The following is a 15,176-nucleotide window of genomic DNA, read 5'->3' as shown; positions in this document are numbered from 1 at the left end:
GCCCCAACTTCCATCTTGTTCCCAGGTGGCTGGTCCATATGTCTGGATAATTCTTTCTGGGGGCCATTTGTCTTCGCCCCAGGTTTGGGTTCCTCTGACTTCTATGTCTGACTGTTTTTCCCTCTTTAAGTTTTCAAACAAGGGAATTCCTAACTCATCCCCCTCCTCCCGGATAAAAAATCCTGGTTGAATTATCCTTAATGTACAGCTCCCTTCCCATTTATCAGGTAGTTTCAGTAAAATATTTCCACCTTTTTGTCTTTGGGAGCTCCGTATAATCCACTTGTACACTTTGAAATGGTCTTAGAGCTAATGCTTGTCCTCCATTGGGATTTTTCCTCATCACCTTCTTGTTAATTTTCTGGCAAACCAGACAGCGATCTCTTATTTGTTTAGCTACTGTATGTACTCCCAAGCAGCCATATATTCTTAAAAATTGGTCACACAGAGCTTGAGCTCCCCAATGAGTTTCTGAATGTAGCCTGGATAATATTTCCCTGGTAACTGCTTTGTTTAACATTTGTCTCTCATCTGGCAGGAACCACTTACCTTCCTGGGTTTTTACACATCCCATCTTTTGGAGAGATTTCTCCTCTTCTGCAAATAGTGGCAATTTGACTGACATTTCTTTACCAGGTATCAAAATTCGCATTCTGTCATCCCCTCCTTCGAGCACTGCTTCTTTTGCATGCTCATCAGCTAGTCTATTCCCTCTAGCTTCTAAAGTATTCCCCTTTTGATATCCAGTTACATGCACTATTGCAATCTCCTCTGGCTTACTTAGGGCTTCTAGTACCTCCAATATTAATTGTTCATGCACTAATTCCTTTCCCCTGGAGGTAACCAATCCCTGTTCTTTCCATATTTTCCCAAAGGTATGGACCACTCCAAAGTCATGTCTAGAGTCTGTCGATATTGTTCCATTTTTCCCTTCTAATAATTCCAGGGCTTGTTTAAGGGCATATAGCTCACATGTTTGGGCTGACCAAATGTCAAGGAGTTTCCCTTTTTCTATTACACTATTCTGTATGCCGTCTATTATTGCATACCCACTGTGACATTTTCCATTTAAGCATTGCGATGACCCATCTATAAAGACTCTCTCCTTCAGATAAAGGTTTCTTTCTCAGGCCCTCTCGTGTTTCAGTCTGATATTCTATGATGTCTAAACAGTTATGTTCTGGCATTTCTTCTGTAGTTTCTCCATATAGATGCTGTGAGAGATTGAGGCTTTTATCTGTAGTCAAGATCAAATCATCTTTCTCCATTAGGATGGCTTCATATTTCAAAATTCTAGAGTCAGTCATCCACCTGCCGAACTTTTGGCTCAAAATCATCCTGACTACATGAGGGGTAGACACAATTAGTGCTCCTCCAAAGGTCAGCTTTCTACTCTCTTCTACCAGTAAGGCCGTGGCCACTATTGCCTGCACACAAGTTGGCCAGTCCCGTGAAACTGGGTCAAGTAGTTTGGACAGGTAGACCACTGGTCGTTTTTGCTCCCCCCATATCTGGGCTAACACCCAGGCGATCCCATTTTCAACATTTACATATAAATGGAATATTTTTTTCCAAAGAGGGGAGGGACAGTACCAGTGCTTGCATTAGTTTCTGTTTTAACTCTTTAAATTGCTGTTGTTCCTCCTGTGTCCACTCATACCTTTCAGTCTCTTCTTGTAATTTTTCATATAAAAATTTAACATGTTGACTAAAATTTTCAATCCATAGCCTGAAATACCCCAGTAAGCCTAAAAACTTTCTTATCTCTTTCTTACTTTTTGGAAGGGCGAGTGCTATAATGCCAGAGATTCATTACGGATTTATTCTCCTCTTCTCTCCACTAATCAGATGTCCCAAATATTTTATTTCTTTTTCCACAAACTGTAACTTAGTTTTTGTTACTCTGAGCCCCTTTTTCCCTAGAAAGTTTAATATCTGAATCATGGCAGATCGAACTTCTGTTTCCTTTTCCCCGATACTAACAGATCATCTACATACTGGAGTAATTTGATTCCAGGAGAAAAGGTAATTTCCTCAAGGACTTGTTCCAAGACTTGTCCGAAGAGGATGGGGGATTTGGTAAATCCTTGGGGCAAAGTAGTCCAATGAAACTGTTGCTTCCTCCCTGTCATGGGATGCTCCCATTCAAAAGCAAACAGGTCTCAACTTTCTAATGCCAAAGGGCAAGTCCAAAAGGGATCTTTAAGATCTATTACACTGAACCACTTATGGTCATAGGGGATTTTACTTAACAGTGTGTAAGGATTTGGCACCACTGGGTGATGAGCTTGAACTATCTTGTTTCATTCCCTTAAATCCTGTACTAGTCTCCAATTTCCATCTTTCTTTCTAATTGGTAGGATAGGGGTATTATAACAGGACATACATGGTTCCAAGAGGCCATCCTTTAATAACCCTTCAATTACAGGCTGGAGTCCCTTTCTCCCTTCTAACGATATAGAGTATTGCTTCACACACACAGACTGACTTTCCTTCCTTAATTCCACTTTCAAAGGGGGCATATTTAACCCTCCCATTACCCTCTGTGACCCAAACTACCGGGTCTATCTCCTCCTCATCCTGGATTGTTAATTTAAACAGTCGAACTACCATTCTATTATCCTTCGGGACTATCTCGATCCCCAGTGGAATCTGCAAGTCTCTCCCTAGCAAATTTATTCCCGCCTCTGGTATCACTACCAAATCAGCCATAACTTCTCTGTCATTTCCTTGGACAGTTACTTGTTCTACAATGGGGACTGGAAATCCTTCCTCTTTTATTCTGACTATATTAGTTTTAAGTCTTCCTGTTTTACATCCTTGTGGAATCTTTATAACACTCGTCCTCTCTGCTTCTGAATCTACTAAAAATACATATTCTTCTTTCTGGGGTCCTAATTTTAAGTTTACCAAGGGCTCAATATGATGGTTAGACCCTAGAAAATAGAGCCCCTGACACCCCTAGTCTTGAAAATAATCATCCCGCTCCATCATTTGGAATGCTCTATTTTCTCTCTGTTGCACTGGGAACTCCCCCTTGAAATGTCCTTCCCTCCCACAGTGAAAACACTTCCTGGGGCCTACTGTCCAGCCAGGTGGGGCTTCTCTTCACCCCAGTGGGGCCCTGAACCCCCCATATCTTGATTTATAACAGGGCACTCGACCTTGATCAGATAACTTTCCCTTCTTTTTTTCCTTTTCTGGTTGTCTCCTTATTACCTCCTCAACTGTGGCTACCATCAGCTTGGCTTTTGCCTTCTGCTTTTCATCATCCTTCCTGACATACACCTTCTGAACTTCCCATAAGAATTCGTTTAAATCCCGATCATGCCAGACCTCCAGTTTCTTCAACTTTTTCTTTATAAACTTTAACAATTCTTGCCCTGCATCGCTTCCAGGGTCTATTCCTGAGTATTGCTGCGTATCTTTCCTTAGCCTCTCCAACCACTCTGTAGGTGGCTCCTCTTTTTGCTGTTTGCTTTCAAAAGCTTTTTCAAAATTCTGTCCCTTAGGGATGACTTCCTTTATTCCTCAGATAACCAGCCTCCTATAATAGGACATATTATTCCTCCCCTCAACATTATTTTGGTTCCAAGCGAGTCTAGCTATAGGAAATTTCTGCTCTCCCAGAACTCCCCCTTGAGCAGTTTTGCAGTAGCGGGTGCTGTGCGCCCTACCCCCCCACCTTCCTCAGCCTACCGGATCCCTCTCACAAGACATATGCAAGACCACCCCAACACGTGCTGATGGAGGTCAGACGAGCAACTGCTTTCGCGCCAAAAAGAAATGTATGAAAGGGGAGGGGAGCCTGGACTGGGTGGGCCTCTGGCTAGATGCAGCCCTGCCTCAGCCACGCGCCCAGCGCTGTATACCTTGCTTTGCTGACTTTATTCCACAATAAAAGACTCTCGTAATTTTAGTTTCCAGAGTGTGTTTTTAACAATTTGGGGGCTCATCTGGGATCTCTTGACCCATGGTTGGACTGTCTCACTGGGTCTTGGTGAGTGGTGCACCCCACAGAAGTTTCTGTGGCTCGTTGGGTCTGATGGGCGGCCCAGGGTGGCTGCTCAATCTCCCGCCGGGTAGAATTCACAAAGCAACATTAGTAATGGAAACGTGCCATGGTTGCCTGTAATTCTTGTTCACGGAAATCCGGATAAGAAAGCACAGACCGGTGAGTATTGTTCGGTTGGGCGGGTTCAGGGTGTCGAGTGTGGAGTGAGTGAGACTTGGACTGAAACAGATCTGAGAAGCAAGTGCAGAGTCCTGAGTGGCGCATTTCCAGCCTCCTGCGAGGGACCTGGCTGTTGAAGGGACGAAGCAAATTGGTTGGTGTGTGGATACCCTGAGGGAAGTGGGACGGGGGCAGGTAAGCCTAGGCCCGGGAAAAAGCTGGCATGCATCTCTCTGGACAGTCCATTAGGGAGGTTAAGGGAATCTGTGCGCACGGGCCACCAGGTAGGGTGGAAGGGGGCATAGGATTTTTGGTTGCCCCTTTAACAGGGACAGAGGTGCGGCAATTTAGAAGCCATACCTAGGGGACAGAATGGTAGTAGGGCATTCAACAGTATAAGGAGGAGACTCCAACAGAATGGTTGGAGGGGGTGAAACAGAACATGCCCAGAGTCAGAGGCAGGGGGAGAACTACTTAAAGTCACTTTTTTTTTACTTGGTCGTGGAAGACTTAACGAGCTACTCGTAGACTGTACAGGCAACAACAGAAAAGGGAAGGATTCCACCCCTGGGGCCTCCTCCCACGAGGCTCCCTTGGGGAGGAAAGAAACGGGGAGCAGCCCCTAGGGGTACTCCAAAAAGGAGGGGATCTGTTATAGGGGGTAATGGGAAGCGGCCACCTATTGTTGGGATGATGGGGTGGTGAAATGCGATTCTCTGCCTCATCCTGCCCCCAAGCTCCGACCTCTGATTAAAACAGAGGTTACTTACAAGGAAAAGGATAGGATTAGACTTTCTGAGCAAGAAGTTGAGGGACTCTACAGATCAGGAATTATTTCGCCGTTGGATGCAGATCCAGAGGCTGAGTGCGTGGCTCGGCAGCAGGACGCTGTAGGTGAAACAAAAGTGATTGGATCACCACTGCTGGACAGGGGTGGGGTGTGTCGTGAAACTTTTGTCCAGTTTGGAGCATGAGGCTCATTGTTTTGGGGAGGAGAAGGTGGTGAAATCAGATCCTATTCCCAATTCTGATCCCGAACTCTAACACCTGATTATTATTAATGACAGGGTTGCAGAACCTGATCTTGCTCTTGATGCAGATCCTGATTTCAAACACCAGCCCCTAATTATGAATGATAAGGGGGAGAAGTCTGAAACCTCTGCTGTAGGGAAAGCAAATGCATGTGCCCTAATGGAGCTGGCTGGATTGCAGGAGCTTGAGGGAGCACTGTGCTTTGTGATTCAAGCAGTATTCTGCTGGGGTGGAGGAAATAGATTTTGGGAGCAGAATGATGTGATTGCAATCCATATTCCTGGAATAGGAAAGGGGTTTCCCCGACATTTAATGCCAGGCCTGCCCCTATCTGACCTGCATTGATTGGCAAAAAAGCGGCAGCCCCCGGACAAAAGCTGCCCCCCCACTCGAGAAAAGAAAATGCCTGCAGCCCCTTTGACAAAGGGAACAGTAGCTGGTACTTCAGCTCCTGTTGGGAAGATTACCAGCCCCTCCAGGCCTAGAAAACTAGTGGAGATACCTGGAGATACCTTTAGTTGAGCCAAAAAGCAGCCAGTGAGCTTATTTTATACTGATAAAAAAAAACCAAAAACCCAAACAAAAAAAACCCAAGGGGATTTATTGGCTACTTTCTCCCTCGGCAAATCAAGATACTGCCCAGAACAGCCTGTCCTGGTGAGCCTCCCAAATTTGGAGAGGCACCCCTTATTTCCTCTTATTTTAAAAAGCCCCACTTAATCTGTACGCATGGGTAGCCACCGATGCACATGGAAAGGACTATAAAATAAATACACGGTGGATTGTAAGGAGGCTGCTGAGGAGATGATTTCGTAATCTTGAATAAGGATCATGGATCAAGAATGAGAGGTTAAAGCTTGCTCCAAGGGACAGTCCAACATGGGATCAGACCAAGAGGGGCTGTGAAGTCTTTGTTCTGTGAAGTTCTCAGTATTCCCTTTATTTTGGGGTTTGATTGCACTAGCAGAGTAGATTTTGTAGAACTAGTTATTGAGGGCTTCTTTCAGGGCGGGACCTTGGAGTCATGTGTGTCACCCCACAGCATTCCGGTCCTCCCTGTGGGGAGGGGGGTTGGTTCGTGGTGCAGGACCTCCGTGCAGTTGGCTGGGGGGGCACGGACCCTCTACCCTGTAGTCTCTAACCCGAATACTCTTCTGAGTAGTAGGGATCTCCTTTGAATGGGGGAACCCAGACACGAGGGGAGAGTGGTGGTTGAGATGGACTGGGTTGCCTCAGGGATTTGCAGAGTCTCCCAGCTTATTTGGGTGGGCTCTGGAGGGACTGTTGCAACACTGCATTTTGCCGAGGGGTTGTCCATTCATGCCAGGTGTCATCATTGAAAATAGCTCTGGGAAGCAGCTTTGTTGTTTAGAAGGGTGGTTAAGGGAAGAAAGCATTTGAGTTACTTTTTTTTCATGGAAGGTTTGGAGACATCAGAAAAAAGAAAAGTCTTTCCACCTTGAGTTACAGCTTACACACACATGAACTGCCAAAGCAGTGTGTTACTGGGCTGTTTGCAGGTGGGAGGTAAAGGGCATTAGTGCAAAGATCGTTAGCCCTGCATGGCCATGGGTCCATGAGAGCAGGTATTTAGTTACTGTGACTCAGCTGCCATAAGAACAAAGAGTCACTATGTTAAGTAGCACCTGCCTCTTATACTTCAGTGAGAGGCAGGAGCAAATGGGAAATCTAGGCAGGAAAACACTTGGGTTTGTGGATCGAAGGATATACCCAATCTGTTAAACTTTTGCATGACAAGTCTATGGTACACATAACAGGACATCAAAAGGGAACAGTGTGGGAAATAAGGGCCAATAACCTGGCAGATCAAGAGGCCAGAGAGGTGGCAATAAAGGGAAAAAGAAAAGCTGTTGCTAGTATTGGAACAGCACCCTGAACCTTCAGAACCCCCTATTTTTAGTGAAGAGGAAGAAAGAGTACTGCTAAAACTGGGGGTAAGCAAGAGCTCGGAAGGGTTATGGGCTTTACCAGATGGGAGACAGATGTTAAACAAGCCCATAGCCCAAGAAGTATTAAGTCAGATTCATGAAAAGACCCATTGGGGAATGCAGGCTCTTTGTGGCAGTTTTTTTTAGAAAACGCTGATGCTTAGGGGTGTATGGGTTGGCTAAACAAATTCAGACAGGGGCACCCATTTCACGGCAAACGTGTTACAACAGGAGATGCAATCCATAGGAATAAGGTGGGACATACCCCCTGGCACCCCCAGAGTTCTGGCACAGTAGAACAAATAAATATAGAGACTCATTTGTCATGGGTACAGTGTCTCCATCTAGCAGCTCGCTTGAGGATCCACACATGTCCCCATGTGGATGTAGGGGTATCACCCTATGAGATGCTGTTTGGACTCACCAAAAAGAGCCAACCGGAACTCAGAAAACCTCTAACGCCAGAATGGGAAGGTCCCTTTCTGGTTCTCCTGACTACAGAATCTGCTGTACGGACCTTGGAACAAGGGTGGACTCATGCCTCACGGGTTAAGGGACTGGCGGATGAGCCAGAAACTAGTGGACGTAAAGTCAGACTATGTTTATCCCTTTGCCTTAAACATTTTGTCTGAAGACTGCCCATTTGTGTGTTTTGTGGCGCCAGCTTGTCTGTGGTGCCGGGTTTAGCAGAAGGGCAGTGCAGGAGCGGGCATCGCTCTCCCTGGCTTGGCTGAGCTCGGGACCCAGAGCTGGCTGCGGTGGTGGGAGGTGATGCAGTGGTGGTTGCTGCCCCCTGCTTCTCCCCCGCCCCACCGCTTCCTCGACAGCCTGGGCCAGAGCCTCCCAAAAGACACGTGCAGATGGGGGTCAGACGGGCCTTATAAAAGGACTCTCAAGGAACCAGGCGGGGTTGGTCAATCTCTCTCTCTCACTCCCATGCTCGCTTTCACTCCCATGCTGGCTCTCGCTCCCACGCTTCAATTGGACCAGCCTGGACCATGCGGCCTGGAAGAATCTGATGCTGTCACCATGTGTTCCCGAGATCTGCTGCTGCCGTTGATGTGGTGATTTCTATCCTTCCCCTTCTCTCTCTTTCTCTCTGTCTCCCTCCCATTACCTTATGGTGTGCATGTCGGATTGGATCCGAGGGACCTGGACTTGAGTTCAGGGATTCATTTCTGTAACTTTTGGTGGTTGCACTCTCGTGTCTCAGCTGTGCGCCCCAGTATCTTGGTGTGTTTATGTTTTCTGGAGCCAGGAATAAATACCGCTTTTGATATTCACCTTGGGAGTGACCTTATTGGCCTCCGGATTGCCACACAGGCAAACGAATCCACATTCCCCCCCAGTCAGGGCTGGACACGAGCGTGTGGCTCGTGGGTCCGGGTTGTGACAGTGGACAATCAAAGCTTCCCAGGATCCACTGAGATTCACGGTACAGAAGAAGTAAAGGAGAAGGCTGACAGACCCTTTGGAAATAAACTTATTACGGTGGTTTGGACTGAATAACTGGGAGTTCCTTAATGTGGTAGGGGAAAGGGGGACCTGAGGGGATTTACCTGACCCCTTCAAACTGGGTGGTAACCTTTGATTGGGACCTTGTTTTATTTGTAGGAATTTAGAACCTCAAGGAGGTGAAGGGACTCAAACTTTGCACCCAGCTTTAAGTGTCTTGATTGGAATACTGAACAAAGGGGAGCCAATATAATTCGATTTGAGTGTGGGAGGAATAAATTAATTCCAGAAATTTGTGATGTTTGGGAGAAGGATTGGGAAAAGACTGCTGAAAGGTGCAAAAAGTGCTTTAATTGGAAATTATTAAAAGGGAAAACAGGCTTAAAGAGACGGACCACTAGAAGGACAATTAACCCATCGGAACTATAACCTCTGACTCTGCGGTCAGTCCTGCAGGCAAAAATTCTCTGCCACCAAGAAGACTGTTGCCTTGGCTGTTAGCTGCAACCTAACAGGCCAAGAGATGGGTGGAGAGATGAGGTGCTGAGCGTTTACGCTCCTCCTTACAGTGATCAGTGGTTTGAGAGTTGAAACAAATTCAGGTCAGAAGGTCACCGAATCCCTGATATACCACACTCATTACGAATGTAAAGGAACAAGAAGTGGGAAAGAGTAGACAGGGGAAACAACTGGGTATAAATTGACGGCAGGGGATCAGACCCCGGTACAAAGAAATGGAAGTACTGTTCCACTCTTTCTACGAAAAACTGAAAACAGGGGCCAAGTCTGAAATCCCAACGGTTGCCCAGAACTTATTAACTTTGCGGAAAATATTGCAAAGGCATTTAGTGTTACCAATTGCTATGTTTGTGGACGGACAAACATGGGGGAACAATGACCATGGGAATGCCAAGAAATAGATCTCTTTGGGAAAGATCAGTGGCTCTGAAAAGATGTAGCCAGTGGAAATTATCATTGGGTGGTTTTGCTGGCAACATCTTAAAAGGAAACTTAAATGGTTGGGATAAGTGGGGGTCAGAGATTGCGAATAGAGAAGCAGAACTGGGCCCTGAGCCTTCCCAAAGAGACTGGGTGGGAAGTCTCTGAAGGGTTATATTGGATCTGTGGAAACATGGCCTATAGTGAATAACCAAAGGATGGAATGGGACTTGTCTTTTTCGATGACAATGGCCATTTTCTGAATCAGTTAGCCCTGGATTATATGTTGGCAATCGAAGGGGGAGTATGTGGAAAATTCAATCTCACTAATTGTTGTTTAAATTTAGTGGATTGTTCATGTTCTAGTTCAGACATGGGATGAGTTCTTCTCAGGAAGAAGAATTCGATTAATGCCTGGCTCCGAGCCTGGTGTGAGGAGAGGGGCTTTGGCTTCTTTGATCATGGGGTGGCTCACGCACCCCCAGGCTTTGCTGCTAAGGATGGGACACGTGTGTCTCCTAGGGGAGCAAAAGCCCTTGCTAAAAACCTAGCTAAGCTCATAAATCGAGCTTTAAACTAGATGTGAAGGAGGAGGGGGTTGAGACCAGGCTAGACAGGAGCGAGCCTGGACGTGGGGCACCGGTGATTCGGAGAGGGTGTGCTGGTGTGGACCACCAGTACATCACCACACAAAAAGTGGGGGAGAACACACCTGGGGGTGCTAAGGGAGATACGGGCACTCTGGTGCTAGCTACTCCAGTTACCAGGTGTGGGAATGAAACGATGAGACGGACTCCAGATAGATGTAAAAGCAGAGACCTTTATTATTGGAACTTACAGGTTTATATACCTTTGCTCATCTGTCCACATGCTTCTCATAGTAACCTGATTGGCCCAGGCCTATTGTCCACGCACTCGCAATCAGCAGCAGCAACATTTGGTTGGTTAACCTCCAAAACCTCATACGCTGCCCCTAAATGATTTGCATCCCTCTGCTCCACCCTGATTTGCATCTCTGATGTTCACCTCTTTGTTCAGCTTCCTGCTCTTACAAGCCAAGGTCAGTTCAAGGACCCCAAGTCAAAAGTATCCAACAGGTCTACCTTGCTATCACTGATTCCTACATATCCCCCTTTTTTAACTCCAAAAAATCAAAGCTCTCTTGACAGTTGTTTCTAACATTTTCCAACAACATTGCATAATACATGGTATAACTAACAACAATACAAACATTAACAACATGAATCCTGTTTTAGTCACTTGCTGTAGCCATCCAGTAATGCCTATGAGGCGCATTCTAAAGGGGTCACTAGGTGTCACCATAGAAAGGCAAAAATGTGTTTGGCCGGTCTGGTTTGCCCATGTTACCCACATATTTTGTTGCGGATCAATTCAAGTTATTATCCCATCCCCAACATTAAACAACAGTACGATTCCCAATATTATGAGTTGGAATGATTGTCTTCCTCTTGAAGTCTTGATGCCTTGTCTTGTGGGAGGCTTTCTCGCTAAGGGCGGGAAACATGGGTCTCCTAGGGAGGCTAAAGCCCTTGCTAGAAACCTAGCCAAGCTCATAAATCGAGCTTTAAACTAGATGTGAAGGGGGAGGGGGTTGAGCCCAGGCTAGACAGGAACGAGCCTGGATGTGGGGAATTGGTGATTGGGAGAGGGTGCGCGGGTGAGGACCACCAGTACCTCACCGCACAGAAAGTGGGGGAGAACACACCTCGGGGTGCTAAGGGAGATGCAGGCACTCTGGTGTCAACTACTCCAGTTACCAGGCAGTTGGGAACGAACCCTGTTCCCTCTAGGAGGGCTGAAGGCTCGGCAGCTCAGCTGAAGTGCATTTACACCAATGCACGCAGCATGGGAAATAAGAAGGAAGAGCTGGAAGCTGTCATAGGGCAAGGGGCCTATGATGTCGTTGCCATCACGGAAACGTGGTGGGACGACTCATATAACTGGAGTGCAGCTATGGTGGGGTACAAACTCTTCAGGCAAGATAGGAAGGGTAGGAGAGGAGGCCGGGTAGCCCTCTTTGTAAGGGAGGACTTGGACACTGTTGAGATGGATTGTGGTGATGAGGAGATTGAGTGCCTGTGGGTCAAAATCAGAGGAGCCCACCAGAAGGTAGATTTTGTGATGGGAGTCTGTTACAGACCACCCAGCCAAGGAGAAGCAGCTGATGAGCTCTTCTATAAACAGCTGCGGTCAATCTCTAGATCGATGCCTCTCGTTCTGGTGGGAGACTTCAATCTGCCTGATATCTGCTGGGTGTACAACACAGCAGAAAGGAAGCAGTCTAGGAGGTTCCTGGAGTGCGTGGGAGACAACTTCCTCGCACAGCTGGTGAATGTACCAACAAGGGAGGGTGCCCTCCTAGACCTGCGGTTGGTGAACAGAGAAGGCCTTGTAGGGGATGTGGCGGTAGGTGGACGCCTAGGACTAAGTGACCATGAGATGATAAAATTTTGTGTTCTAGGTGAAGTGAAGAGGGTGGTTAGCAAGACGATAGCATTAAATTTCCAGAGGGCAGACTTTGATCTCTTCAGAAGGCTGGTTGGCGAAGTCTCATGGGAGACAGTACTCAAGGGCAAGGGAGCCCAGGAGGGCTGGGAGCTCTTCAAAAGGGTGGTCCTAGCAGCTCAGGAGAAAGCCATCCCCGTGGTCCGGAAAAAAAGCCGGCAGGGGAGAAAGCCAGCTTGGTTGAATAGAGAGATCTTGAGGGATATCAAGAAGAAGAGAAATGTTTATGGCCTCTGGAAGAAGGGACAGGCCTCTTGGGTGGACTACAGGAGGGAAGTGAGATTGTGTAGGGAAAAAATCAGAAGGGCTAAGGCTCAGCTAGAAATTGGATTGGCCAAGTCAGTGAAAGATAACAAAAAATCTTTCTACAAATATATAAATAATAAAAGGCGGACTAGGGAGACCATACAGTCCCTATTGGACACAGAAGGAACAACAGTAACAGGGGATGAGGAAAAGGCTGAGGTACTTAATGCCTTCTTTGCCTCAGTCTTTAGTCGTAAGGAGGGTCGTTCCGTCTGTGTACTAACCCAGGAGCTAGAGGAGCATAATGAGGCTCCCGTGATCCAAGAGGAGGTGGTCAGAGCCTTGCTAGCCCAACTGGACATCCACAAGTCTATGGGGCCGGACGGGATTCACCCTAGGGTACTGAAGGAGCTGGCGGATGTGCGGGCCAAACCCCTTTCCATCATCTTCCAACAGTCCTGGAAGACTGGGGAAGTCCCACTGGACTGGAGGCTGGCTGATGTTGTGTCCATCTACAAAAAGGGCCGCAGGGAGGACCCAGGAAACTGCAGGCCTGTCAGTCTGACCTCAGTGCCAGGGAAAGTCATGGAGCAGGTGATCTTGAGTGCTATCATGAAGCACATGCAAGAGAACTGGGTGATCAGGCCCAGTCAACATGGGTTCACAAAAGGCAGGTCTTGCCAGACTAACCTGATCGCCTTCTATGTCAAAGTCACTCGGCTGCTGGATGAGGGAAAGGCTGTGGATGTGGTCTTCCTGGACTTCAGCAAAGCCTTTGACACAGTTTCTCACAGCATTCTGCTTGAGAAACTGTCAGCCTCTGGCCTGGACAGGCGCACACTCTCCTGGGTGGGAAACTGGTTGGATGGCCGGGCCCAGAGAGTGGTGGTAAATGGTGTGAAATCCAGCTGGAGGCCAGTGACAAGTGGGGTTCCCCAGGGCTCAGTGCTGGGTCCAGCCCTGTTCAATGTCTTCATCAATGATCTGGATGAAGGCATCAAGTGCACCCTTAGCAAGTTTGCGGACGACACTAAGCTGGGTGGAAGTGTCGATCTGCTGCAAGGGTAGGGAGGCTCTGCAAAGGGATCTGAACAGGCTGGACCGCTGGGCTGAGTCCAATGGCATGAGGTTTAACAAGGCCAAATGCCGGATCCTGCACTTGGGGCACAACAACCCTATGCAGTGCTACAGACTAGGAGAAGTCTGTCTAGAAAGCTGCCTGGAGGAGAGGGACCTGGGTGTGTTGGTTGACACCCGACTGAATATGAGCCAGCAGTGTGCCCAGGTGGCCAAGAAGGCCAATGGCATCTTGGCTTGTATCAGAAACGGCGTGACCAGCAGGTCCAGGGAGGTTATCCTCCCTCTGTACTCGGCACTGGTGAGACTGCTCCTCGAATACTGTGTTCATTTCTGGGCCCCTCACCACAAGAAGGATGTTGAGGCTCTGGAGAGAGTCCAGAGAAGAGCAACAAAGCTGGTGAAGGGGCTGGAGAACAGGCCTTATGAGGAACGGCTGAGAGAGCTGGGGTTGTTTAGCCTGGAGAAGAGGAGGCTGAGGGGAGACCTCATTGCTCTCTACAACTACCTGAAAGGAGGTTGTAGAGAGGAGGGTGCTGGCCTCTTCTCCCAAGTGACAGGGGACAGGACAAGAGGGAATGGCCTCAAGCTCCGCCAGGGGAGGTTTAGGCTAGACGTGAGGAAAAAATTCTTTACAGAAAGGGTCATTGGGCACTGGAACAGGCTGCCCAGGGAGGTGGTTGAGTCGCCTTCCCTGGAGGCGTTTAAGGCACGGGTGGATGAGGTGCTGAGGGATATGGTTTAGTGTTTGATGGGAACGGTTGGACTCGGTGATCCGGTGGGTCTCTTCCAACCTGGTTATTCTGTGATTCTGTGATTCTGTGATTCTGTATGGACGGACCGCTCGTGCTGGTATCCATCGTGGTCCAGTATCTGTTAGAACACAAGCGTACCCACGTCCCCATACCAACAATTCAAATGGTCCTTTCCAAATATGATCTATCAAGTCTCGTATCTGTACTGGTGGTCGTTGATTACTTTCCAGAGACATGTGTACAGGTTTTCCAAAGGGTACCTCAACTCTGGGTTTATCAAACGGTCCTAAATTTAAATGATTAATGACATATAAGGCTTTATATAGTTGTTCCTGAGGAGTACAACCTTGGTTCCCTCTCTTTAGTTTGTTAAGGTACATCTTGAGAGTTTGGTGGGAACGTTCTATTATTGCTTGACCTGTAGGGTTGTGCGGAATGCCTGTGATATGATTAATGCCCCACGTATTAAAAAATGATTGTGTTGATTTGCTGACATAGGCTGAACCATTGTCTGTTTTGATGGTTTGGGGAACTCCCATGGCTGCAAAGGCAGCACGAATATGGGCTTGTACATGGCGACCTTTTTCGCCTGCATGTGCGGTTGCCCACATCATAGCTGAGTATGTGTCAATGGAGACGTGAACATATTTCAGTCTCCCAAACATTGTTACATGTGTCACATCTGTTTGCCATAGTTCTTGTGCTTGAATACCTCGAGGGTTTGTTGCAGAATGAGAGTGAGATTGAAAAGGTTGACAATCTGCACAGGACTGGACAATTTGTTTTGCTGCTTCATGAGTTAAATTAAATTGTTTGCGTAAAGCCTTAGCTGACTGGTGGAAAAAATCATGAGAGAGTTTTGCTTGCTCAATTGAATTGGGCAGCGGTGTAGTTGTGGTTATTCCAATTACATTTGCTAATTTATCTGCTCTCATGTTTCCTTCTGCAACAAATCCTGGCAGTGAGGTATGACTGCGAGTATGTAAAATACAATAAACATGTTTCCTACAGCTCAACAAAAGC

The 15,176-nt window shown here is 47.3% G+C and overlaps 1 protein-coding gene across 1 annotated transcript; it reads right to left on the bottom strand.

Annotated features, from left to right (window-relative positions):
- Positions 1–2,418: 2,418 nt before the first annotated feature.
- Positions 2,419–15,176, bottom strand: LOC138733787 (uncharacterized). Its single transcript, XM_069881274.1, has 2 exons — positions 14,296–15,176; positions 2,419–2,936 (listed from the first exon to the last, which is right to left on the bottom strand). The coding sequence occupies exons 1-2, from the start codon at positions 15,086–15,088 to the stop codon at positions 2,419–2,421; spliced, it is 1,311 nt and encodes a 436-aa protein (XP_069737375.1). The 5' UTR covers positions 15,089–15,176.

The sequence above is a fragment of the Phaenicophaeus curvirostris genome, assembly GCF_032191515.1.
Source record: "Phaenicophaeus curvirostris isolate KB17595 chromosome W unlocalized genomic scaffold, BPBGC_Pcur_1.0 scaffold_34, whole genome shotgun sequence".
Classification (NCBI taxonomy): Eukaryota; Metazoa; Chordata; class Aves; order Cuculiformes; family Cuculidae; genus Phaenicophaeus; species Phaenicophaeus curvirostris.
The sequence above is the reverse complement of the archived record's forward strand: the minus strand, read 5'-3'. Positions and strand labels throughout refer to the sequence as shown.